At 34.2% G+C, this 27,790-nt stretch overlaps 2 protein-coding genes across 2 annotated transcripts; both read left to right on the top strand.

The window, feature by feature from the left end:
* Window positions 1-8,387: 8,387 nt before the first annotated feature.
* Window positions 8,388-9,927, top strand: LOC133173586 (uncharacterized). Its single transcript, XM_061308565.1, has 2 exons — window positions 8,388-8,907; window positions 9,571-9,927. Exons 1-2 carry the CDS (start codon window positions 8,388-8,390, stop codon window positions 9,837-9,839), a joined length of 789 nt encoding a protein of 262 aa, XP_061164549.1. The 3' UTR covers window positions 9,840-9,927.
* A 6,444-nt stretch (window positions 9,928-16,371) lies between these two features.
* LOC133173970 (protein mono-ADP-ribosyltransferase PARP15-like) lies at window positions 16,372-27,667 on the top strand. Its single transcript, XM_061309029.1, has 11 exons — window positions 16,372-16,447; window positions 18,268-18,368; window positions 22,594-22,821; window positions 23,201-23,422; window positions 23,535-23,580; window positions 23,865-23,947; window positions 24,294-24,530; window positions 25,311-25,535; window positions 25,612-25,755; window positions 25,922-26,435; window positions 26,917-27,667. The coding sequence occupies exons 1-11, from the start codon at window positions 16,372-16,374 to the stop codon at window positions 27,183-27,185; spliced, it is 2,145 nt and encodes a 714-aa protein (XP_061165013.1). The 3' UTR covers window positions 27,186-27,667.
* Window positions 27,668-27,790: the final 123 nt, after the last annotated feature.

The raw sequence follows: 27,790 nt of genomic DNA, 5'->3' as shown, positions 1-27,790 counted from the left end.
TGCGTCAGTAATATTATCTATGAATGAAATATGAAGATAACGAACATCAACTAGCTCAAAAGTAAATTGGAACAAGTATTAGCTTTCTTAAAAGCTTGTCTGACTTGAGAGCAAAGGATGTATTCTATATAACAAAAGATTTGATCTATAGGAGAGAACAATTTTCCGGGAAAAGTCACATTTAAAAATCAATGTTCTTTAGTTGTTTTCTATCGTATATTTGTCTAAATTTTTCAAATTTGCATTTTGAACCTAATTTTTTTAATTTGCATCTTGAAATTAACCTCCAAAGTTGGTCAAAACAGTATTTTGTCCGTTAAAGTACTAATTTTTGAGTGAATTTTGGCATGGAAGTCCTTCAGGGCAGGCCTGCCCCTAAATTAAATTATGAAATGTTGATAGATTTTGATCTAAAGAATGATTTAAAACAAAATTCTTTTAGGGGCACCCCTGCCCTAGGGTCGAAATTCATAAAAAACCTACAAAAAATGCAAGAACCTATTTCTAGCTTACTGGATTATATTGATGACGTACGTCTTCATAGTCAGTATAGCTCAGAGAGAAAGACCGCAGACTCACAATGGACATTTTTATTGTCCTGGTTCGAATCCACTTGTTGGCACACTTTTATTTTTTCAAATTTTTCACCTGTATAAACACGAATTTAATTTTTATTTATTACAGGCTTTTGCATTTCACTTCTATTTTCTTCCTTAAATGTATGTTTGCTGTTGATATAAAAGACCTTTATGGAAATGCAGATCATAAATTCTCTTTTAACTAAACGCAATCAACCGGAACTATACCCCAGTGTATATAAGCACACTTTGTTCGAGGACACGTATCATTCACTTTGTGTTACTCGATACTGCAGGTGTCACGAAAAAAAAGATCATGCCGAGCAAAAAATTGCTGTGTTTATCTTTCAAGAGCATCTCTGGATAATAGTACTGTTGTGCCATTGGGAGAGATACTGCGCTATGCAGAGTAGATAAATTCATTCCTCGGGAAAATTGTGTGCATTGGCGACATGTTATGTCAAAAATGCAGGAGGAAGATTTACAGATTAGAAAAGAATGTGGTAAGGTCAGTTAAGGTTTTACGCCCCGTTGCCATTACCCAGGCATCAAGTAAAGACCCTCATACAAAGGATGTATCTGTAAATACCGATATAGGATCAGATGAACACACAGTTGACTAGAACGGAACGGACATCGATAAGCTTTTTCTAAAGACTGAAACCAATATCGGCTCTATAGGTCAACGCATATATTTACCTAGCAGTGATCCAAATTTATTATTACGCAAAGTATCAAGAAATGTTAAATCCAGTGTAATCAACATGACTCTGAGTCCAGAAATTATTCTTTTGCTGAGAAATAAGAAAAATTCATTCAGTCGCATCAACATGAAATAAAACTTAGGCATGAATTTGTTCTATACACTTTATTACTTGTAATTTATTTTTTTTTCATTGCCGTTGGGACCGGGGGGGGGGGGGGGGTTCGGGCACCGTAGCTACTTAACTTGTGTCTCCTAAATTATATTTATAAGTTTATATATATAATACGGCCTTAATTTTTTTTTAATGATCGATTAGGAATTTTTCCTTGATAGTGCCCCCCTAAACTGATTTTTTTAATTGTTGTGCACCCCCCTCCCCTTGAAATTTCTTCCAACAAGCCTGTCCATGGATATGAAGATATAATCGGTTCCTTTGAAAGAAAAAGTTACAATAAATAAAAATATAAACATCAATTGGTTAACAGTTTTGGTAATTATGAAATGTTTTATTTAAAAAAATAATAAACATGTTACAAATGAGCTACCATCTTTGCATTTTAGCAAAAGAATGTTCAACATCTATCTTTCACTTTGATTTCAAACGTCTGCAATGTATGAATATGTGTAGATTTTTAAAAATTCTAAAAGAAGAGAGACTTAGTATGGCGCATTGAAAATAAACGTCCATTAGTTAACCCGATAAAGATATTCTACAAGTGTTGACCTGACCAGCTTCATTCCTGCTGTTTTGCTGGACACGAATGATGCATTCGAGAATAGCCAAATGTGTTGTAACCTGTAATGTATATGATAATGATGACATCAGATCCAATGCTCTGGCTTGTTTGGGTGTTTGGTATGTTTCCATTACTCCTTATGCTCTCCAATTGGTATTTAAGGTACATGTAGTATGAAGTTTCCAAGGTCAAGTTATCACAAGGACTTGACCAACAAGCCTTGGCTAAATCTAGTACTGTCTGACGGCGTCAGACAACAATACAAACTGGGAGCAGAGCAAACGCAATCCTCTAAAAAACATCAGATGGGATCAGGTGCCATGGAGGGGTAAGCATTCCCTGTCGACAGGTCACATCTGCCTTGTACATCTTTTCATGATCGGGGAAAGGGAAAAAATCCGTATAGACAACAATAATGGCATAACAATTTGCATCAATTTGTCAGTCAACATTCGACTTACTGTCAAATTCTAATAATAATGAAATACCATCTTCAATTCAGAGATTTAAAGTTAAACACACTGCGGAATTACGAAAGGCAAAAGGCATTCGGTCGAATAATAAAACTGTGCTATTTTTTGTCTGTTTGTTTGTTTGTTTTTCTGTGTGTGTGTGTGTGTGAGTGTGTGTTTTGTTTTTGTTTGTTTGTTTGTTTTTTGTTTTGTTTTTTAAGGTTATATTTATGCTATGGGTAAATTAATCGCCACTTTGTTTAAGTTATCAAAGCATTCTATTCTACTTGATTAAGAGATGTTAAAGTATAGTCGATAGTATGAAATAAGGTTTGAGTTATACATCATTGATAACTGTTTTTCGTTTAGTAAGATTCAAAACATGAAATACAGTGAAGCCTTATCAGAGACGTATTAATCAGGATGTTGTGTTTCCAAACAAATCATTCAGATTTATGAAGCATCTAGATTACTGAAACAAATATTTTATAATTGGTAGACATAAATTTTGATTCTGTTCGAGGAAAAAAAATTCCGGAAGGTGAAGCGTCCGGATTAACTTGATCCATTGTATATCAACAAGAAGGAAAAAGCGGATAAAGATTGTCCGCGTAAACTTTGTTTTTGAAAAATAAATCTAGGTTTGTGTGTTACAGATGTAATTGTGTTCTAAATGGGAACAGGGGTAAAAGGATTGAAAAAAAACCATCTGAGCTAATTACATACAAATTTCATGTCCCCTATTAAATTCGTTGAATGGTTGTGTTATGTTATATGAGAATCGTATGTAAATTATTTTCTTGTTATTATAAATTTAGATCGTCTCAGCAAGACAGAGGAGGTTGGAAGAATTATGTACAAAGACATAAAATTCGCAGTCTTTAAAGGTGCATTAGAAAGGGAAGACGTATGTAGCAGATTTTTTCTTTGCCAATTCCTTTTTAAAAAAAAACTTCTATATCATTAACCTGGTGTATTTACGTCTTTTATTGAATTCCATAAGCATAATTTATTGATTCTTTAGAGTTGGCTTGTAGAGGCAAACTTTTAATTCTCCTTCATTATTTTAAAGTCATAAGGATCACTTGAGGTGTGCAATCATACTCAAAGATCACAAGTTTTACATTTCCCAGCGACTTAAATCTCTGCGTTGAAGCAACAATAAGGCCAAAGAATACTCAGAATCTGGGGAAAGTGTGGACTTACCTTCATGTTTTTGTTCATGAGGACATGAACTACGGCGCTTCACGCCTGTATATTTCATGAAGCGCGTTAGGCTTCATGATAAATATCCAGGCGTGATACGTTGTAGTCCATGTACCTCCTGAATTCTCAAAAATTAAATTCATATCTTATTTTTACATTATTTTTCTGATGACTTGCCACATATTTTTTCATTTAACGATCATTTTTGAAAAAAAAAGGTTACACTATTTTTTGACTTCAATCACATCGCACTGGAAATATTCTTACTCACCCCACGGTAGTTCAAGAGAACATGAACTTTTTCTAATTTGCAAAGAATCTTATGGAAAAATATTTGGAAATGTAATTATTACATGATAAAATTAGAGTAAAACTGTATTTATTTTGGGAATATATTTTTTTAAAAAATTCTCCAAGAATGGAAGGGCTTTGTACGTCCTAAATTCAAGGCAAATCTGTGCCAGTAACGCTTATAATTCAATATAATACTTCAATTGGTTAGGCTTTTCGACAGGAAAGAAAAGTTCGACCCGCCCGTTACAAAGGAAATCGGCAAAACCTTTCCTTAACAGCGAAAAGTACCATGACAGCAAAAGATTTGAGGAATTACTAGCATTGGACAAATTCAGATGTCCGTATCGGAAAACTTGACCAACAATTTTCAACAATAAACATAACTTATTGCTGGTAAATCTTGGTAATTTTTTATGAACTTGGAAGCAAAAAAAAGTGGCCAAGTCTATTTAGGATACAGTTTCTGATTATCGGGTAGAGTTTTCTACAAAGTAATAATAGGAAATTGTTGAAGTTCAGAAATAGGAAAACATTTATTTAATCATCCTCATATCAACTGTTCAGCGATATTGGCAATGTATTATTTAACTTTGCCATCTTTCATTTATTAAGTCCCCCTTTAAGTGTGACGTAATTGGGGGGCAAATTCTGTTAAAAAAGGAGGGGGGATATTACATATTGGCGTGAATGATCTTGGAGTAGGCTTGCATATCTCACGTAATACCCAACATTCTATAGAGAGTTCCACATAATTAAACTTTAAAGGTAAGTTTTATTTAATTTCTTAATTCTATGTTAGGTTGACGTGATAGTGAACAGTACATCAGAAAACTTGAAACTAACGTTCGGGCAGTGTTCTCGAGCATTGTTAGAAGCTGCAGGAAGAGAGATTCAAGGTGAGTGTGATGAAAAATATCCCTCAGGAGTCAGAAAGGGCGACGTAGCTATCCAGGACCTGGGAAACTTAAAAGCAAAATCATTTGTCATGGCTCCCTTGTAAAATACGGGGATAATCTTGCAGAAGAGGTTAGTTTCTCTCTATGGTTACAACACTTTTCCATAATATATTAATCAATGATATTACTCCAACTCTTTTTCTGGCAGATACATATGCAGTTTATTTCCAACTGTCTGATGGAGCTGGATAGACATGGATTCTCCACCATAGCCCTCCCAGCACTGACTACGGGATTCCTGAAGTTCCCTAGGGATCTGGCGGCAAGAAACGCGTGTCGAGCCGTGAAGAGTTATATAGACGCAAATCCCAAGACAAACCTTAAAAAGGTTCACTTTGTTATACACCACAGCGACACCATAACTATTCAAGTAATCAGTTCGTATAATATTAAGTAATACAGTGTATACTGCTTTACCAGATTCTGTATAAAACCTGAGAATGTATACATTATCATATTTACATTGGCTTCTGAAACTTCACAAAAATCCTTACAAACAAAGATACACAGTGGGTTCCAGTAAATGTTCTACCAAGCTTCTCTCTTTACTCCTTACTAAAATATTAACAGCAGTGAAAGAGAAACTTCAGTAGTACTGTGCAACAATACATAAATCAGAGGTGGGATACTTAAAAATTCAAAGGAACTTTTGGAAAATTTGAAATCACAAAATTTTACCAAAATCAATAAATTAAAAACTTATGCCTTTTCAACTCTGTATACTAACATTCCCCACGATAAATTAAAGTCCAGGCTTTTTGACAGCTGCTTTTTCAATAAAAATAGAACTCGTAAATTAACTTACCTTTGTCATTGGTCATTTGCAAAATTATTCTGACTGTACACATATACATGTAAGTACTTTGAAGTTGACATTAAAAAGATGCTTGAGTTTCTGATTGACAATATCTATGTGGTTTTTGGAGACCAGGTCCTCCAACAATCAGTTGGAATTCCCAAGGCTACCAATTGCGTCCCGTTGTTAGCAGACCTGTTTTTGTATTCAAATAAAGCAGAATTTATTCAAAATCTTATACATGAAAAAAGAAATTTCTTGCTGTGGCCTTTAAATATATCGACGACGTATTATCAATTAACAATAGTTATTTCCATTCATATGTCGACACGATATATCCCAGTGAGCTTGAAATAAAAGATACCACAGAGTCTGACACATCTGTTTCATATTTGGATATTTTACTAGAAAAAGACGTTAATGGTAATCTAACAACAAAGTTTATGAAAAACGAGATGACTTTAACTTTTCAATCGTCAACTTTCCTTATTTATGCAGCAATATACCCTTATCACCTGAATATGTATATTCGATACGCAAGAGCATGCTCTACGTATGAACAATTTCTAAAATGAGGTAATTTATTGACAAACAATAATATCAGCAGTCTCGTTTAAAGTCATCATTTCGTAAGTTCTTTGGTCGATACATTGACCTTGTCAGCAAATACAGTCTATATTAAGTCTTGCTGATGTTTTTCATGCTGATTGTTAGGCCGTTATTTACACACTGAATTGTCCACGGATTTTTCTGTTTAATATTTCCCGATCAAGTCTATGTGATTTACGTCAATAAAATGCTTTCTTCGGTTGTTAGTATTGGAATTAAAGTTGCAGCTGTTGCAGAAATAATGCTTAACCCGCGTAAGCAGCAATAGCTGCAACGTTAATCCCCATACTTACAAACAAAGAAGGCAATTTTATTGTTAATATTTATATCTGTACAAAAAATCTAGAGTAGGATTAAGTAGATTAAATATAGTATTATTGATATGTTCGTAATTATACGTTTCATTGATGGAAGAGCCACTGCTTAGGAAATCTTAACAGATGATATGCTTATTGCGCTTTACTGATTGATAAAAAGAAATGGCTTCTTAAGAAATTAAGGAGAAGATATTCAGTGGATGTAAATATTATTCTCTATGTGTATACTAATAGGTATTTGCCGATGTTGTCAACACATTAGATCTCGACCAGAAAGCAGGTACAACTGTGAATCTACTCTAATCTGTCTCTACTTCTGTACTTGTCTTTGACATAAAGTAAATCAATTTTGATCTGTAATATGTATATATATATATATATATATATATATATATATATATATATATATATATATATATATATATATATATATATATATATATATATATATATATATATATGCAGATATCAGTAGAAGAGTGTGCAGCTGCAATATTGGTGAAAGTTGGCATAGTAGAAGATGAAAAAGCTAAATTCGACATGGTTGTCAACTTTGTGGGGTCAGCTTCCATTGATGCTACAACTCGAACCAAACATGTCAGTAATGATATTGAACATCTCTCCTTGGTGTCAGACGGAGATATGGAGGTTATTTACTCCAAACATTTGGATGAGAATAAAATTTGCCATACCTATATGTTACAATGCAGAACTGATCCGCGTATTGTAAAGAAGGTGAGGCAATGTTCTAACAATACGTAACTTAAATTTCCTTTCCTCATTCACTCGCTCTTCATTGTTTTGCTTTATTTTGTAATCCTTAATGTCCATGTTATTACTTGTACATGAAGATATAACGAACGGTTTTGAAATCAAATTGTTGAATTAATTTTTGTTCTTTTAAATTACTTTTTTCATTCTAGGATGTTGGTGAGGCAGTGTTCAGTTGTTTGACTGAGGCGAATAGGACAAAAATGAGTTCCATTGTCTTTATACTGAACAAGTCCGATTACAATCCACCACCTAAGATTGTGTCAAATGCGATATGCGAAGCGTTGGATGGTTTTTCAAGAACTCATAATACCAATATGAATGTAACAGTGGTAATACCAGAACCTGATGGACGATACTCAGAAATAGCATATGTAAGTTAACCTTGGGTTGTCACACACACACACACACACACACACACAGAGAGAGAGAGAGAGAGAGAGAGAGAGAGTTGTTAAAAAAACACTTAAATTCCAACATGTTTTACAGGCATTTAGAGAAGAATGCAGAAAATTCCAGAAAGCTGCTGCTAGCCATATAATACGTGAATTTTGTCGTGAATTGTCCCTCAAAAAACCTCGACCTCCGGAATACTGGACAACATTTACAGCGGACAGAACTATCAAGGTTGTAAGCAAATTAACCGTTTCTATCAAGATAAAAAATAATGAGGGAAATAGAGAAAGGGGCCAGCATAAATTAGTTTAACAATTTTTAATGTCGTGCATGGAAAAAAGGTGTTAAAAAAGGATAAGCCATAAAAACATACTTAGCCACTGTTTTGTATGAAATGGGTGACTAAATTAGGCGATGAGTAGGGTTGAACTTATTATCTAATTTTTATTATATTTAATAAATTTGCATAGTTTTTTTGTTGTACAGGAAATCTTCCATTAAAACTGTACCTGTTCTTATTGCATTTAAAGAGATTTTCTGTTGCGTGTTATTCATTACAGTTATGGTATATGAGGACAACAGAGATGAAGGTGAAACTAGAAGCCAGACTGGTTGACGTTGATATTCCGACACGACAAGCTGTAGAGAAACTAGTCTTATCCACGTGGGTACCACAAATAGTGGGACATGGTAGAGATGCCAAGGGATTGTCAGACCTCAAATACTCTAGTATAAAGGTTTTAAAAGTGGAGAGGCTGGAAAACATTAATTTGTACGAAAAATATTCCTACTTTCGGGCGTACCTTTTTCAGAAGGCAGGAAGAAATGGAGTTTTCAAACAGCTGGATGAATTTTCACTGAGTTTGATAGATGTACTCACTTCGGAAATAATGGGAAGTGATCCCCTCCTGAGAAGCGATCAGTACCCAGAAGAAGCTAACGAACACTTTCTTTTTCACGGAACAAAGGCCGAAACATACAGAAGTATTCTTTCGAATGGTTTCGATATCACTATGGCTGATAATAAAGGCATGTTTGGTCAGGGGATGTATCTTGCCGAGAGTCCAACAAAGGCAGATCAGTACACAGGTACATCACAGTTAAAGAAATCGTAAATCTGTTATTATAGAAATAAAGTATTTTTTGCAAATTAAACAAAGATTAGATAACTTTTAAAAGTTTTTATCCTTGCATTTATTTTCTGTATATAATATTTTTTCACTTAAAACCGCTTGTATTATCTCCTTACTTTTATCCTTTTTGTTCTAAATTAAAATATACTTTTTGAAAACAAAAGAACTTCTATGTTTGGTAAAGTGTCTGATCGCCTGTAAACGAATCTTCAATTGCTTTTCCACCTTTACTTTTTATCTGATTTAATTAAATCCCATTGAATTGATTAATGATCAACTTGAGTTGCAAGCAGTAGTAAAAATGGAAAACTTATAGTAGTTGTATCAAAATTTGCGATAAAGAGTAAATTGTTACTCTTTTCGACTTTAAGATGAAGACGATGTCGCTTATACTACGTAGAAAAAATAAGTTGAAATGTTCAAAATGCATAACTGAATTCACCCTATTATGCTGCGGTTTGGGATTTTTTTTTTTTATCTATAAACATTCATACTACCTGTCTAGAAAATTCCAAACTTAAAACAGATGTGTTTCAAGCCAAAATGCCCAAATTTTCCTCGGATACTAGTAATTCGTGACGGGCAGAGTTCTGGTTGCTTATTAGAGCTCTGGTTTCAGATCACATAGACGACAGAACGAAAGGCGAGAAGAAAATGTTTTTGGTTCGATCTTGCCTTGGTAAAATGCATGTAGCAAGGCATCCTAAACCAGAACTTCGAAGACCTCCATGCTTTCAGTCTGGCTGTGAGTCCGATTCCTGTGAACATTCCGAGTTTCAGCGCTGTGATAGCGTGGTCGGTGATGGAGCCTGGTTATTCCGAGAGTTTGTTACGTACCATCACTACCAGAACTACCCGGAATACCTCATCACTTGCATTAGAGTGTAATGCAGTATTGTACATTGTTTTTGTTGTTTTAGTTTTTAGTTCAAGTTGTTGTTTTATTGTTTATGAAGACCCCAGCATGTGGCAGTTTATATTTATGAGGAATTTATTTTGTTATTTTACTAATTAGACAACATTTTAAATTCTACTTAGAAACAAAATTATTTGAAATACATTTTAAATACAACATTGTTTGACTTAACTGACTCTTAATGTACATTGTTGAAGAAGTACATGTAGAAGTTATTTGTTTGAGGACTTTATCTTCAGTGACGATGTATCTGATATTCAACATTTTCGGGAAGACTAAGTCAGTCTGATGTGGAATTCAGCTTGTATCTGGTATTCAACATTTTCGGGAAGACTAAGTCAGTCTGATGTGGAATTCAGCTTGCAATATTTGTGGATTTGTATATTTGGGTAGAATAAACCCACATTTTTAACTGCTTGACTAAACATTTTTGCATTGAATATTGTCATATATTATGTTTGGGTTTTTTTTTTCTCAAGATGACATGCTAAGGTCTTTATTGTACCCCTTTAACACTTGGCAGAGAATTTTTACCCCAAAAATCTTGTGATTAAATTAAGTGAATTTTCATGGCAACAGAAAATGGATTTCTTTTTTTAACAAAAAGATCGTATAGTAGTTACTGTTACGTAATTTTACATCATTGTTCAGACAGACCTGTTTTGTGATTTTTCATTAAAATTCAGGTTAACTTGAGAGAGGAAAGAAATTTAAAAACCTTTATTAGCCAGATCTTATAGTAAACGTGTTACATTAAAAGTTTAAATCTAAAGTTTAAACTTATCTATAACTATCTAGATAGTTATAGATAAGTTTAAACTTTAGATTTAAACTTTTAATGTAACAAATGTATGGTAGCAATGGATCTGTCAATTCACTTGCTAGTAAATATCCTTCATAAATTGGAACGTAGTTGCACTTGTAGAAAGTACACTGTTTTTTTTTATTTACTTGATATAGTTGTGATTCTTTTTTAAAAGATATTAGAACACAAGAAAACTAGTTTGCAAATTGTACATAAAATTTTGGACAGCTTGATTTTTTTTATGCCCCCGTAATCGAAGATTCGGGGGTACATAGTTTTTTCCCTGTCCGTCCGTCTGTCTGTCTATCTGTCTGTTTGTCTGTTTATTTGTTTGTCCGCAAAAACTTTAACATTGCCCCTAACTTTTGATTGGTTGGAGCTATGACTTTCAAATATCACATGTGTGTTCCTTGTGACAAGACTTTTTTTCGGGTACCATCATATTTGACCTTTTGAACTTGACCTTGGAGTTTGACCCAGTTTTGCAAAACTTTAACCAACATTAACCTTGGCCATAATTTTTGAACGGTTGGTGCTAGAGCCTTCATACTTCACATGTGTATTTCTTGGTACAAGACCTTTCTTTGGATACCAACAATTTTAGCCTATTGACCTTGGAATTTGATCTACTTTCAGAAAACTTTAACCTTGGTCATAACTTTTGAATAGTTGGTGGTAAAACTTTCATACTTTACTTGTGTAATCCTTGAGATAAGACCTTACTTTGGATACCAACAACTTTGACCCTTTGACCTTGATCTTGGAGTTTAACCTACTTTTGAAATAGTTTAACCTTGGCCATAACTTTTGAACGGTTGGAGCTAGGGCTTTCATACTTCACAACTTTATTAGTCCCCTACCGGTGAAACCGGAGGGGACTATAGGTTTCCTCTGAGTCTGTCCGTCCGTCTGTCTGTCTGTCTGTCTGTCTGTCTGTCCGTCTGTCTGTCTGTCTGTCTGTCCCTCTGTCTGTCTGTCAGTCTGTCCCACTTGGTTTTCCGCACTTTTTTCCTAAACGCTTGCAGATATTGAGCTGATTTTTGGTATGTGAGTGTATCTTGATGAGTTACAGATCAAGTTTGCATTTCGTTCCGCTTCATTGATTTTTGACGGAATTACGGCCTTTTCAATTTTTACGGGTTTTCCGCAATTTTCTTCTAAACGCTTGTAGATATTGAGCTGATTTTTGGTATGTGGCTTTACCTCGATTAGTTATAGATCAAGTTTGCATTTCGTCCCGCTTCATTAATTTTTGACGGAATTATGGCATTTTCAATTCTTAACGGGAACAGAACCAGATTACACCTGCCGGTAGGGGACTAGTATTGCTCATGCAATACTCTCAGAATGCTTGTTTCTTTTGAAAAGACATTTCTTTGGATACCAACAATTATAGCCCATTAACCTTGACCTTGGAGTTTGACCTACTTTGAAAACTATAACCTTGGCATAACTTTTGAATAGTTGGTGCTAAGACTTTCATACCTCACATATGTAATCCTTGTGACAATACCTTACTTATGATACCAACAACTTTGACCCTTTGATCTTGGAGTTTGACCTACTTTTGAAAAACTTTAACCTTGGCCATAACTTTTGAACGGTTGGTGCTAGGGCTCTCATATTTCACATGCGTATTTCTTGTGAGAAGATATCTCCTTGGGCACCATTAATTTTGACCATTTTATCTTTACCTTGATGTTTGACTTTCTTTTGAAAAACTTTTCCATATCTATTCAATGGTTGCTGCTAGGGCTTCCATATTTCACAGGTATATTCCTCGAGACAAGACCTTACTTTGGGTACCAACATATTTGATTTGCATTCGAGAAAGTTTATCCTTCACTATAAGATGCCATAAATGGGCATCAGTGTTTCACAAACACGTCTTGTTTTTTTTTTTAATTACTCGCGTTGTCAATTATTGCATTAAAAGACCAACTAAAATGTTTCTCATCAACCATGGCTAGTAAATACTGCTTTCACCAGCCAAGGGATTCGCTATTCTTATCACAAATCCTTGGCCTATCTTTCTATCAAAAGTCAGGATTTTTCTCTAGTTGTGATTGGAGTTTATTGACATCATTTGACCAGTCAGCAAGTGCTATAATAAAAAATTACAATATCTTCAATCAGGATATTTCTTGACTCTATAGTCTTGGCAATGAAAAACCCATGTAAACAATAATTCATTGGTAACATTCAATTCTTTAATAGCTATCATTCAATTGAAGATGATGTGCGCATAATTTTATCTGGAATCTATATCGCAGATATAGAATTGCTAACTTTCTAACTAATGAGCTTATCTGCTGTTAATTATTCTTCAGATATTTACTTTTTATTTTTATACCTATCAATGCTGCAAGCTGTGATTCGAGATTCGAGATCATGTGACGTAAACAATCCTAATTTTTGATAGCACGATAGGCCAAGGGTTTCTGAGAAGAGTAAGGGATCAGAAACCCATGGCTAGCAAAGATGAGCATTTGAATAATCTTATTTTGGGCATGACTGTATCTAATTACATTTAGATTATTCTGGTTAAAGGTGGTCTTCATATTGAAAATGATGAAAATACATATTCAGTTTCTTTCTCATATAATTTTTTTTAAAAAAGAATCTGTTTTAAATTTATCATTTCGCTGTCAGTGATCTCGTAGCGCAGTGGTCTGATTGCTGGAATGTAAATGTAATGATTCCGAGTTCGAGACCAACATTTTCCATATACCGGTATATATGCCTTATTATTATGTATTTTTTTCAACGTTTTCTTTATTACTTTAATAATAAACATAGTTTCAAAAAGTTCTAATATACACATTACGTACCGTTCACGGTAGCTCAGTCGGTAGAGCGCTCGCTCCGTGATCGGGAGGTCGTGAGTTCGAATCTCGGCCGCGACAGACCTAAGTCGATAAAATGGGTAGCAACTGTTCCTTCGCCATGCGCTCGGCACTTTGAAGTGAAAGTTCCGGGTCCTTCGGATGAGACCTTAAAAACCGAGGCCCCGTGTCACGGCAGGCGTTGGCACGATAAAGATCCCTCACTGCTCAATGGCCCTGAGTGCCGAGTAAAGGTCAAAATTTGAAGCCCTTCACCTGTATATGGTGACGTCTCTATATGAGTGAAAAATTCTCGAATGGGACGTAAAACAACATACAATCAATCAATATACACATTACACTTTGAAAATATCTTGGGAAAAGACGTTCTACACGATTTCATTGAATTTTGCAAATTCATACCTATTTGTTTAATTCCTACTGATTGTTTTAAGCCTTTTGTCTCCAAATTAGAGTAATGAACATGTAAAATGATTGTTATATGACATAGTTGCACCTATGAAAATATAACACTTCACATAGGTTGAGGTATATCTATAAATAGAAAGGGGTGAATTCCTTTTTAAATTCTTGAATCGGCAAGGCAGCTATGACTCTCTTTCTTACACGCTTAAAATTCATTCGAAGTACATTGTTACTTTAAAATTACTTGTCAAGTTTAAATCAATTTTTAATGAAAATGATTCATTGACTCAGTCAGTCAAACTTATGGATCTCTCTAAGGGTCATAAATGTATTGCAAGCATAAAATGTGTCTCTTTCTTTTCTATTAATTTAACCATACAGACTGCTCCTTTCTTGTATTCTGGCGCATGGCCTCTTTCATAAGACACTTTTTTCTGAAATAGGTATCCATAAACGCATTCATAACGTATGCTTTTCCGGATACGCCTCTAATAAAAGAGGTCACGTCCGTGATATTAAAGAGCCTTAGCACATTTGATAGGTTTTTACCTTCTCTAGAAGTGATTTCTTAAACACATTTTCTAACCATAAGTTTGCCATACAATCTTAGTTTATACGTGTGTAAACTCGAATTACACAATAATGATACTAAAATATTAATAGTTCCTTGTGTAAATGATAAAAAATGAAGATCATTGAGTTTCTTTGGTGTATACTGTAAAAGTGGAAACTTTGACGATGAGGAAACGTTGACGATATTGGCGAATTTCTAATAGTCGTCAAAGTTTCCACTCATCAACTTTCACATCACTGTTAAATAGCACTACGAAATACTAGTAGATCGTCAAAGTTTGCACCCGCTATTTTTCTAATATACCGAAATCGTCAAACTTTCAACCCTTCAATTTAACCACTTTTACAGTAAAGTAAATATTGAGGTATCTACCTAAAGGATGACAAACTGTTGTCTAAGACCACCCTTAAGCAGAAAAACATCATTTGAATAACTTTATTTGGAAATGACTGCATTTCATTACATTTAGATAATTAATTTTGATTAATCGTGATCTTCATATCGGAATTGATGAAAATATATATTCAATTTTTCTTATATTACTTTAATATTTAGCAATCTGTCTAAAATTTATCTATTCCCCATCATTGGTATCGTGGCACATGGTATGATTGTTAGAACGTAAATGTGGTGCTCCCGATTTCGATCCCAACATTTTCCATTTCTGTCTTTTTTATTTTTTTTCTTTGTGTACCTTTTCTGTGCTCTCTTTATTATACTTTATAATAAACATAATTTCAAAAAGTTATATATACATGTTACACTTTTAAAGTATCTCGGGAAGCGACATTTCTGAACTACACGTATTTCATTAAATTTTGCATATTCATTTGATTACTTTTACTGACTTCTTTAATCTTTTGTCTCGAAATTAGAGTAATGAACATGATGATCATTATAAGACATACCTGCAACTATGAAAATATAACACTCGTCCACAAATGATTGATCTTGAATTGAAAAGGTGTATATCTATAGAAACATTTGATTCCTTTTTTAAAATATCTTGAGTCGGCCGTGTCTCGGTAAGGCAGCTATGACTCTTTATAATTTAGAGATAAGGAAATCACACCTGCTCCCACAACATTGCGAACCCGTTCTTAGGACTGACAAAGTTTGTCAAATGTGTTTAGCTCTTTTCTCGTTTACTGAAATTGGAAAATTAACAAATACATGTACATGTCAGTACAAGACTTTATCCGTTTACTTACCTTGATTTTTAAATATAGAAATCGGTAAACATCACTTTTGTAGATAAGGTTTTAAATTTCATTGAAATTAGTAAGGAAAAATATATGTATCACAAAACTGAATTATACTTATTTCACGCGAGTACTAAATATCGCGAAATGACTCGTAGACGTCAAATTGTGAGAACTTGAATTCGCAATTGGACTGTTTTTCAAGTTTTTTTTTTTAAATGTATATCAGCATAAAAAGAATATAAGTGATTATTATTTCTTTGCGAGTGTTTCTTCTCGCGAAAATACTCGATAATAAATTCCTCGCGTATATTTTGGAATCTGCAGTATATTGTGGCTGGGTTTTTTTCTTCTTCTAACACTATCCACAGATAAATCAGAACGTTGGCGTTCAGTATTGGATGGCTAAATAAGATTATAATTTTGTACTAAGGGTTTTTAATGAAATTTTCTGTGATGACCTTGATTTGGGATTTTGAAATGTTAATTTTCAAATTTTGCGTTTAGAATTTTATGCCGTGTTCTGTATTTATTTAATTTCATTGTGGACGTACAAAGTGGTGTTTAACGGTCTCCTGAAATATTAACAATGTCCATTATAGGCTTCTATAGATAAATATAAACATGATAGGAAATACCTGCTTAGAAACTCTACTTTCTCTTTAATGAAAAATGTCAGACAAAGAAATTTCGTTGGATTCCCTCTCGTTACATTCAGAAGATTCTCTATTGTACGAAACAGGCGAAGGTAGGAATAATTCATTTGATAGTTACGTAATTTGAATACTTTTTACGTATTTTGTATATTTAACGAAGGGATCGTTTTTAAACTTTCTATTAAAAAATATCTCACAAGTTCTATTTTTAAACTCATAAAATGTAAATGGTATTGCTTTATTAATTTTTTGGTTGATTTCTTCTTTACTTCAAAACAAGGGGTCAGTGGGCCACAACGCTCACCCAAGATAATTTCATTCTTAGGAAAGTTAACTCAATCTAATTGAAAATTATAGTTAAACCACAATTATACATTATATATTGTTCAAAATAAACATACAGTTGCAGCTAGAACAGTAGTTCCGTAGGAAATCGGACAGAAATACAAGAGCTACAGACTCACCCATGGTATAACCCTTCGATTTACATCGTGTTTCTCGCTTCATATCCTCTAAATATGACAATATTCACTACCAAGCCCTATCTTTATTCTTTACAAAATAATAACCGATGTAAGGGAGAAATTCCAGACGTACTGTGCTACAGCATATTCTAGAAGTGGTATAAATCAAATGTGGATACTCAAAACCTCAATGACCTTTTAGAAAATTTAAATTCACCAATTTTTTTTCTTAATAAGTCAATAAAATCAAAACTTACGACTTTTCTACACTTCATTAAACCATTTTTCATGATAAATTTAAAACGAGGCTTTTTGATACCATAGACAACTGCATGTTTCTTCAATATAAATGGAATTACGTTATGCTCCTTTATTAGCCGACTTGTTTTTGTATTCGTACGAAGCAGAATTTTATTCAAAATCTTCTACATGATAATAAGGAAAACACTTAATGTGGCCTTCAACTCGACTAGATATATCGACGACGTTTTATAAAATAACAATAGTTACTTTCACCATATGTTGATATATCCCAGTAAACTTTAAAAAAAGGCCTCAGAGTTCACATCTATTTCATTGTTTAGATGTTTAACTGACTATAAACGGCGACAAGGGCCAACTAACAACTGAATTGTATGACAAACGAGATGACTTTTCCATTGTCAACTTTCCTTATTTATGTAGTAATATTCCGCTATCATCTGCATATGTTTACGTCTCCCAAACTTATTTGATACTTAAGATCATGCTCCCTACGATCAATTTTTAAAACGAGGCAAGCCACTGGCAGATAAGTTGATGTTACAGGTATTTCAACAACCTCGTTTAAAATCAGCATTTCGTAAATTCTATGGTCGTTACAATGAACTTGTTAAGGAGGCTGGGGGTCAACAAATTAACCATCAAATATAACTTAATTTTTTAGATATGATATCTTAAGCTGTGAAGTATCATTTGGCAAAGAAAAATTTCATACATTTTAGTTTTAAAATTTGATCATTTTTGTATATCTTCATATGGAGCTCTTCTTCTAAAAGAGATCAATATAGTCTGAAAATGGCCACAACCACCCAGCCCTCTTAACAAATATAACCTAACATTGGGTCGTATTTTGGCTAACGTGTTTCATATCGATTGTCAGGCCTTGGTTTTTATACTACATTTTACTTCGGAATATTTCGTCTATCTGATCAATGCAACGGGATCACGGTGGATGTGACACCGATCAACAGGGGATGCTTACTCCTTATAGGCACCTGATCCCATCTCTGGAATTTCTAGGGGTCGTGTTTTATGCCCTGTTCACAGATTTGCATTGTTTGTAGATATTTAAATCTTCACCTTTTTCATTACAGAACTTTACAAATAACTAAATAAATCGTTTAAAAAAAAAGATTTTTTTTTTGAGATTAAGATTTTTAAAAAAATATTTTGATGTTATTTTTAAGATGACGAGGAAAGTGCCGATCTTCAATCTGAGGCCGAATGTTTTACAGATTACAAGACAGTCAAAGTATCAGTTTTCAAAGGTGCTATTGAGAAAGAAAAGGTAACAATGTATTCCACTGATACTTTTGTACATTGTATATCAATTCCTATCTATTTTCTGGTTTTTGACAACATCAGTAATGTATCATGGCCTATTGTTATTTTTTTCGAAGTGTACACACATATTGATTATATCCTCTCTTCAAGTATGTAAAATTGTTACATTATCACTTAAAAAGACCATATTTTCTAAATAACTATTACTGTTAAACCGAAATTACATTATTTGTCAATAACTTTATTTTTACACTGTAATTTTTTTTTGGTATCTCTGTACCAGCTTTGAAAGAAATTATTGATGTCGAGACAACCAAGCATAGTGATGGGTTTATGATAATGTACGTTTTTACATCATAAAATGAATTTGAATTACCATATCTGTATTGGATTCCGAAAATTCATAAAAATCCTTACAAAGATACATAGCAGGTTCCAGTAAATGTTCAACCAAGCCTATTCCTTTATTTCTCACTAAGATATTAACAGTAGTGAAGGAGAAACTTCAAGAGTACTGTGCAACAATATATATTCGAGAAGTGGTGTAAATCAGATGTGGATACTTAAAATTTCAAGGAACTTTTGGAAAATTTGAAATCACAAGATTTTACCAAAATCAACAGCTTAAAAACTTACGACTTTTCAACTTTATACACAACCGTTCCCACGATAAATTAAAGTCCAGGCTTTTTGATATCATTGACAGCTGCTTTTTCAATAAAAATGGAACTCGTAAATTAACCTACCTTGTCATTGGTCATTTGCAAAATTATTTCGTTAAAAAACATTCTGATTGTACACACAGTACTCTGAAGTTGATATTGAAAAGATGCATGAGTTTCTGATTGACAATATCTATGTGGTTTTTGGAGACCAGGTCTTCCAACAATCTATTGGAATTGCTATGGGTGCCAATTGCGCCCCGTTATTAGCAGAGCTTTTTGTATTCATATGAAGCATAATTTGTCCTAAAACGTGAAAAGAAGAAAACACTTGCTGTGGTCTTCAACTCGACATTTAGATATATCGACGACGTATTGTCAATTAACAATGGTTATTTCCAGTCTTATGTCGATACGATATATCCCGGTGAGCTTGATGTAAAAGATACCACGGAGTCTGACACATCTTTCATATTTGGATAATTTACTTGAAAAAGACGTTAATGGTAATCTAATAACCAAGCTTTATGATAAACGTGATGACTTTAATTTTTCAATCGTCAACTTCCCTTACTTTTGCATCAATATACCTTCATCATCTGCATACGGGGTGTATATCTCTCAGTTGATTCGATCCGCAAGAGCGTGCTCTACGTATGTACTATTTCTAAAACGAGGTAAATTATTGACAAACAAGTTGATGAAACAAGAATATCAGCTGTCTCGTTTAAAGTCATCATTTCGTAGGTTCTATGGTCGATACAATGACCTTGTCAGCAAATACAATTTATCATTGAGTCAAATGCTGACTGACGTTTTTCATACTAATTGTTAGGCCATTATTTACACACTGAATTGTCGACGGATTTTCCCGTTATTTCCCGATCATGACAAGGAGCACACGGCGGGTGTGACCGGTCGGCAGGGGATGCTCACTCCTCCATGGCAACTGATCCCACCTCTAGCTGATGTTTTGGAGGTCCGTATTTGCTCTGCTCCTGTTTTGTAATGTTTGATGGACTTTTGAGCTTGAATACTGTTCGTTATCGCCATATATTTCATTTTCTTATCTTAACCTTTTCATACAAGTAATTGTCTCATAAAAATCGTGTGCGTGTAACTATATTTAGATGAAAGTAAGAAAAACGCAAAGTTCATATTAAAGAAAGAAGATGGGCGGACAAGGGGAGCAAAATGCGTATGGTGTTAGAAATAAAAAGGTGAAAAATTTTATCTCAACTACAACAAATTTCTCTTTGATATTTCATCTAACATTAACGTAAGCTCCATAATTTCCAAAAATCTCACAAAGGTTAAAATTATTCTTCTATATGAAATAGCATCCCACACCAATTAAAGAGGACAAAAATGATTATTCACACTATAACACGAGTGGGTCTTCCCTCCATTTTATTTTAAATGTTTATCCTCAAAGTATGGGTTAAAATATACATTGTTTGATGAACAAAAAACATGGAGCAAAGACCCACTACACCTTAAAAATATACTTTTATGACACAACATTCTTATCTTTCCGAGAAATATTTGAAATCCATATAGTCACGGGTCATCATAAACATGATCTAAATGCCACCATTTGTCACAAGGTATGTAACGAAGTGATTTACTTGTTAGTCTCAAAGAAAAATGAGACTCGGGATTTTTGTTGCTTGAGTTCGTACCCCAAGAAAACCCACATTAATTTTTTTTTAATTATTATAGAAAAATTTTTGCTGAGAAAAAAATTCCCTAGAAAAGTTTTCTTTGTCATAACTTTATTAAGGATGACTGCACTTAACGTTTGTTTTGGGGTCTTTTTCGGTTGCTTCTGTTGCTTTTATATCTAAACATCATTTCACTTTTGTATGTTTATGAAAGAATTCTGTCAATCTGGAACCAAATTTAAATCTTAAAATGATTTTAGACTGTGATACAAAGGAATAATTCAATGTTTTTGTCCTTACTGCTTTCCAAATATAGTGACTTTACACTTACCCTGCCCTTGATTGAACATAGATATGCATGAGAGGTGGAGCTAACATTTTAAGAATGGGTCTAAAATTAAACTTGACAAATAACAATGACATGTTTGAAAAAAAGAACGTGATCACTCTTTCCAATCTCTCTCTCCATTCTATATGGTACAAATATACTTCTGACAAAGGTTTCAAAACGAAATTAACAATATGAGCACGTCAATGTAATTAAAGCAGATTGTATATCAATGCCAGGTGACTTAACGTATTCGAACACTATGTCCTAGTTAGCACAAAACATGCTACCTTACGAGTCACGTGACGGAATTTAGTATTCACAAAGTTACCTGAGGTAAGAAATCACGTGGTGAATTATAATATTCAACATGTCACAATCCTTGGTTACACAGGTCGAGACCACTAGATTTTCTGACGTCAGCATAAATTTGCATGTAAATTAGCTATCTGTTTACTTTACCCACTGAATGAGTTGCAATGCATTGTGGGCTACTACAAGTACTCAGTTGTGTTGAAAATAAAGGGCAACATGAATTGTCCCTTGGAAACTCATTTTTAATTCTTTTTTGAGATTTATGAAAGAAATATTTAAAATGATGTATAATCTTTCATTTCCTTGCTCACATTTACAAAATTTCCTTTTAGGAAGCCTTATATCAACTTATAATACATCGACCTAAACCATTGTCCAAAGAGACGTAGGTGCTACCGTGACGGTAAAGCGTTGAGGGTTTTTTTCCCCACGTGATAGACGTGAACATAGTTTTAGACAGCAGTACAAGGTGCGCAATTATTATTTAACCCCTCAATATTATCAAAAAGTTTTTATGTACATGCAAACGTTAAAGCGTTTGTACGGTATTTGAAGCAACTATTAATCATCTAAAACAACTCCAATATTAAATGTTAGCATGGAGCAGTGTCTTTGAAATATAATCTTTCAATTTTGGCCTTATAAAGTGAAAAAGAAGCTCTACGGTTTTTCCGGTGACGAAGTAAATAATATGCAGTAAACCGACGAAAACCACGTGTCGCTATTTAATCGTAAACACGTAGTAGAACTGTCATGCTTTGGGACTCATTCAAATGATTGGAGAACGGGTGTGACGAAGACATCGTCACGTGTTGAAAATTGTCTTCCTTATAAGGTAGTGTACCCGACCTGTTACAACACAGTAAGCGAATGTAAGAAGAAGCAGTTTTTTCTCTTTTTAACCATGAGCGCATAAACGTAGAACAATAGACAAACATGCGCGGACTATGTATAAAGTCAGTTAAAAAGTGGGCGTCCTCATTATCAAACGGAGATTCAAGAAATTGTGATGACCCCTGTCGTTGACCATTCTTGGAATGAAAAGAAAAATGCTTGTTTTAAAAGTTTATTCTGTCGCAAATTTCGCATGTCCTTAAGTGCAGTCATCCTTTCAATAATAATATCTTTACTTTAAATAATAAATTGGCAAATAGAATATAATTTTTATATATCTAAAGCTATAGGCTTTTTGCCCATCTCCTGTTCATGAATCAGACTTTTCATTAATATATTTAAAAAAAAAAAGTATTTCGTCTACAGGTTGACGTGATAGTGAACAGTACGTCGTCGAAGTTGAAATTGACCTCCGGTCGAGGTTCTCGGGCGTTGTTAGAAGCTGCAGGGGAGGAGCTTCAGAAGGAATGTGACCAGAAATACCCAAAAGGAATTACCCAGCAGGAAATAGCTGTAACAGGGCCAGGGAATCTGAAGTGCAAAATTGTCTGTCATGGCACTCTTCTAAAATATGGGACATCTGATGCTGAGAAGGTTCACAAAATTTTACTATTTTTCCCCAGTATTCCATTATCCACTCCCTTTGCATCTTTGACATTGATTAACACAGTCAATATTTTCGGTATAATACACTTTAAAATTAATATGAAAGGATTTACAAGCAAATTTTCATTTTTAAAGATTATTTAGCTTCTTTTCATGAAAGTCTCGATTACTGAAGGCGATGGGGATTAAGTCACTTACAAATGTACTTACTTGAAGAAAGATTCATGTTTTAGAATTATACGCCCTCCACAAATACAACACTTTATACAAATAACTCAGTGAGAATGTATTTTTGAAAAGGTTTATACACTTGCAATATAACTAGTAATTTATACATTTTAAAACTACCTACAATCTTGTATTATAGGTACATATGCAGTTTATTTCTAAATGTCTGGCAGAGATGGATACCCGAGGATTCTCCACCATTGCTTTACCGGGCCTGACCACTGGATTTCTCAAGTTTCCAAAGCAAGTGGCGGCAAGAAACGCGTGTCGAGCTGTGGGACGGTATATAGACGCCAATCCCGATACAAAACTTAAAGAGGCCCATTTTGTCATACATCCTGAGGACACTGAAACGCTGAAGGTCAATAAATTATAAAATTTAAAATTATCGTAAATTCTCCATACCTAATAACTGAACCGTAATATGTTTGTTTTCTTAATTTTTGTTTCATTTGGTTCCGTTCTCCTTGCAGGCATTTGTCGATGCTGTCAAGTTTTGGGATCTTAACGTAAATACAGGTGATACAAATGTACACTTAAGTGTATGTAAATAAGGAAATTTAAAACCCTCCACCCTAGTAACAGGCGTGTATAAAACGTTCAGAATTTGAAATTTATTAAAGATTTTTCAAAAACTCGTTACATAAAAACCTTAAGAATTTTCAAAACTTGACATTTTTGGTTCAGCAGTGTTTCGAGGTCAGTTGGTATGCTAGTACGTGTAACGGTCTTTATAAAAATGTTGATAGCTGAGGGAATCATCCATAGCCCATTAAATGACAAACTGTTTTTGTTTTCTACAGAGATCGAAAGAAAAGAGGTGTGTCGAATAAAGATAAACCAGGTCTCTGTTATGATCAAAATAGACAAACTAGAGGAGGAACAGGTTAGTAGAGTGGCAAAGCAATGTCAACATCAAAGAAAAGCCATGCCTAAGTCTAAAGGATACAAAGCCTTTACAGGAGTCAAATCAACGTTATCATTTCACATGTCATTAAAGAATTTTTCCCGTTTATCTAGCCTCATGCTGTTTGTAAATTGAATACTGTACACAGCAAAATTTTTGCCTGTTTCATTTTCATCCTTGTCCTCGGTGAATTTAAAAAAAGATGGAGCCATCTCTCTTATCACAACTATTTGTGTGATTTTTAGAAGGGGCAAAATTATTTTGCAAATGTGCTGGGACAAAATAAACAATATGTATTTCTAACCAATTGTGTCGTTTTTCATAGGTGGACATGATCGTGAATAGTGTGGGCAAGAGTTTAAACTTGGACACAGGGACGCTGTCTAAAGCAATAGCCACCGCCGCCGGTCAACAGCTTAAAAACGAGTGTAGAGTGAATTATCCATCTGGACTGGCTGAGGGCAACGTTGTCGTCACATCCGCCGGAAATCTGAAGTGCAAGAAAATATGTCATGCATGTGTGCCTTCACACAAGAAGAGTAGTAACAACGCATCCAAAAAGGTCATACAATGAGCAATATTATAAGCATGAATTATTACACGTGTATTTGATTCAGTCACAGAGGACCCCTTAAGATTTGAAAAGCTCAAACGGGGAATAAGGGACGTTGGATTGGATTGGATTGGATTCGTTTCTTTAACTACCCATTCATATAAAACTATAACAAAATGTACGTGTGTTGAAAATGAATTATAAAGTATAGCAAGCAAAAACAAAGCTGGAAGTTCTTTTGTCTCTTCATCTTTGTGCCCCCCTCCCCCTCGCCTTCTTGGAAAAACGTCCTCTACGTACATGACTATTTCTATTTATAGTTCATAAGTTTTCTGCAGACAAAATTTTAATTTAAGGAAAACGTTGAACTCATAACTCTTCCAAAGCAAATACCTGTCATCGATTCACTTACTATAATAAAATTGTTCATTTGAGCATTGGGAAGCATTTTTTTTCTGGGGCATAGTCCATTTAAATTCAAAATTGCTTCATCGTATCCATAAAATGTGTTGTCCAAATATTTTTTTATCAATGTTTACAAGTACTTCTTAAAGATGATTCTGTTTAAAGCTCGTGTTCATTGAAACCATACTTGCTATAAACACATTTTTCCCAGCTGAGAGATTAATACGACTTCGTTTCGATTTGGACAAAGAAGAGAAAATTTTTACCTTGGATTTTAGGGTACTTCTGGTTGTATTTTTAAGCCCAAGCTATTGTATTTTGATTGATTCTTGTTCATTAATCCTAGGATAAACAAAGAATTGTAGTTTTCATGATCTTCTCCAGAATATTAAAGACATTGTTATCAAATGCCTAGAAGCGGCAGATAAAGACAACCTGGAATCTGTGGCCTTTCCAGCTCTTGGTAGCCGCTACAGACACTATCCCTCTCAGACAACGGCCCAGGGGATATTAAGTGGAATAGACGAGTTCTCCAAAACCCACACTTCGTCTTCAGTTAAACAGATCAACATAGTGATTTACGGAGAGCAACATAAAGAATTAGCAAAGGTACGTCAAACAAGACGTGTAACTTCTGATGTTTGCTTTTTTCTGAAACTTCAGATTTAATGCTAGATTCTTTTAGGCATTTGAAGACGAGTCTATCGGATATCAAGGTGCGTCGGCTGAGCCTGAGCGCTGGACGCCTGACTTTTGTCGTCAGCAGTACCACAAAGACCTCCGTCCACCGAATTACTGGACAGAGTTTACCTCGGACAAGTCAATCAAGGTGGTATTACTAGCGGAGGGAATATGCACTAATAAAAACTTACAAATGTAATAGTATACCTATGTGTAATTTCTTAAATTATTTAGGCACCAGTTATTCTACAGTGCACAAGTATAAGATGAAAAGCTAGTCTCCAATACCATAAGATTTTTCTATTCTGTTGAAGCTGTGGAAGACTGAGTGTGACGAGGGTTATCATAAGCTGGTAGATGTGGATTCTACAACACATAAAGCTGTGGAGAAATTAATATTATCCACCTGGCAGCAACAAAAAGTAGGTCATGGCAGAGACGCCGTTGGATTATCCAACTTAAACTACACTGGTCTAAAAGTTTTAAAGGTTCAGCGACTGGAAAACATCGACTTATATGAAAACTATTCACATTTTCGAGCACGGTTATTCCATAAGGCCGGCGATATAGGAGTGTTCGAACAGTTAGACAAAATTCCTCAAAGTTCTGGAAACATTTCAACGACAGCAAATTCGGCAGATGATTCCGTCCTTAAAAGTGAATTGTATCCTGAAATAAATGAGCATTTTCTCTTCCACGGAACCAAGGCTGATACTTATAATAAAATCCTCTCCCAGGGTTTGGATTTCCGCATGGCTGGGGAAAAGGGCATGTTTGGTCAGGGAATGTATCTTGCCGAGAGCTCAACAAAAGCAGATCAGTACACAGGTACAAAAAAGAGAAAAGATTACTGTAGTATTTTATTTTTTTAAGTAATTCAATAAATCTTATTTCTTAACTCTTTATCAGTGCTAATTTATATATTTGTCGACTTTACTAAAACTAAGATCGGGAGAATTCAGTCAGACAATCAAGGTGAATATCATTAAAAACATACAAAATCTATTAGATTCTATAATGACTTTGTTTTTCTCTTATTTGTCCCAAAGAAAATAATGCAACATTTTGCCCTTAAATTTGGTTCCTTCATAGATATATCAATTTCACAGACAATCATATCGACCTCACACTTCGAGTCCTGCAAATGAAGTCGATATATCTAGCATGTATCCACCTCATAAAAGGGGTATTTTCAAATATTATAGGCATAATTTTTACCATGCAAACTATCATCTCTTTAGAGGGTTATTTGAAATAGTATAGTTTATTGCTAGTATATTACTCGAACACAATTCTTTTTTTCCCTCAGATTCCAAAACAGAAAGGACGAAAGACGAAAAGAAAATGTTTCTTGTGAGATCATGCCTTGGTAAAATTCATTTATCCAAGACAGCTAAACATAAACTTCACAGGCCCCCATGCTTTCAGTCTGGCTGCGAGTCCGATTCCTGTGAACATTCCGAGTTTCAGCGCTGTGATAGCGTGGTCGGTGATGGAGTCTGGATATTCCGAGAGTTTGTTACGTATCACCACTACCAGAACTACCCGGAATACCTCATCACTTATGTAAGAGTGTAACAGAAAACAGATTAAAAGAAAAACTACCCCCAATTTCGAGACATGAATTTATTAGCGAATTGACTTGAGAGTGAGGGTTGGAGGGGGGTCCAGGGCGTCTCAATTTGTCCAAAGATATTTGCCAAAAAAATTGTAAAATTCTGAGACATAACGTTAAACAAATTCAAATTCGCATCTAGCATTAGAACTAAATCATTTACATGAGAACAAGTGACATATACCTTTAAATATTTTTTGGTCAAAAATATTTCTGAATTTCATTAAATAACCGTGTGACTTGTACAATATATGATTTCAATTGCCTAAATGATGTAGAGGCATTTTATCATCTATGAAACCTCATCTTTATACCAAGTATAATATTGTAACTGCAAAGACAAACGCTTGAGTGTATTAAGTTATTGTGAATGTAAATTATGTATCAATTACTGTTTAAACAATGAACAATACTTTGTTTTAAAGAATACGATCTAGCTCATATGTACCACAATAAATTGTTTTTTTTTTATCTGATCCAAGTTTACTCCTTATCTATCTGACAAAAAAAACTTGGCATACTTTTAAAATAATCATTCTATACTGGGTCAGGTTACAAATTTGGAAGT

The sequence above is a fragment of the Saccostrea echinata genome, unplaced genomic scaffold (assembly GCF_033153115.1).
Source record: "Saccostrea echinata isolate AGI-Se365-2 ecotype Australia unplaced genomic scaffold, CSIRO_AGI_Sech_v1 ptg000056l, whole genome shotgun sequence".
Classification (NCBI taxonomy): domain Eukaryota; kingdom Metazoa; phylum Mollusca; class Bivalvia; order Ostreida; family Ostreidae; genus Saccostrea; species Saccostrea echinata.
Note: the sequence above shows the minus strand (reverse complement) of the source record. Positions and strands in the feature narration are given on the sequence as shown.

Coding starts and splice junctions, on each gene's coding strand:
- LOC133173586 (XM_061308565.1), top strand. CDS start 8,388: ATGAGGACAACAGAGATGAAGGTGAAACTAGAAGCCAGACTGGTTGAC. Junction 8,908..9,570: donor AAAGGCAGATCAGTACACAG/GTACATCACAGT, acceptor CTCTGGTTTCAG/ATCACATAGACGACAGAACG.
- LOC133173970 (XM_061309029.1), top strand. CDS start 16,372: ATGTCAGACAAAGAAATTTCGTTGGATTCCCTCTCGTTACATTCAGAA. Junction 16,448..18,267: donor ATTGTACGAAACAGGCGAAG/GTAGGAATAATT, acceptor GTTATTTTTAAG/ATGACGAGGAAAGTGCCGAT. Junction 24,531..25,310: donor GTAACAACGCATCCAAAAAG/GTCATACAATGA, acceptor GATCTTCTCCAG/AATATTAAAGACATTGTTAT.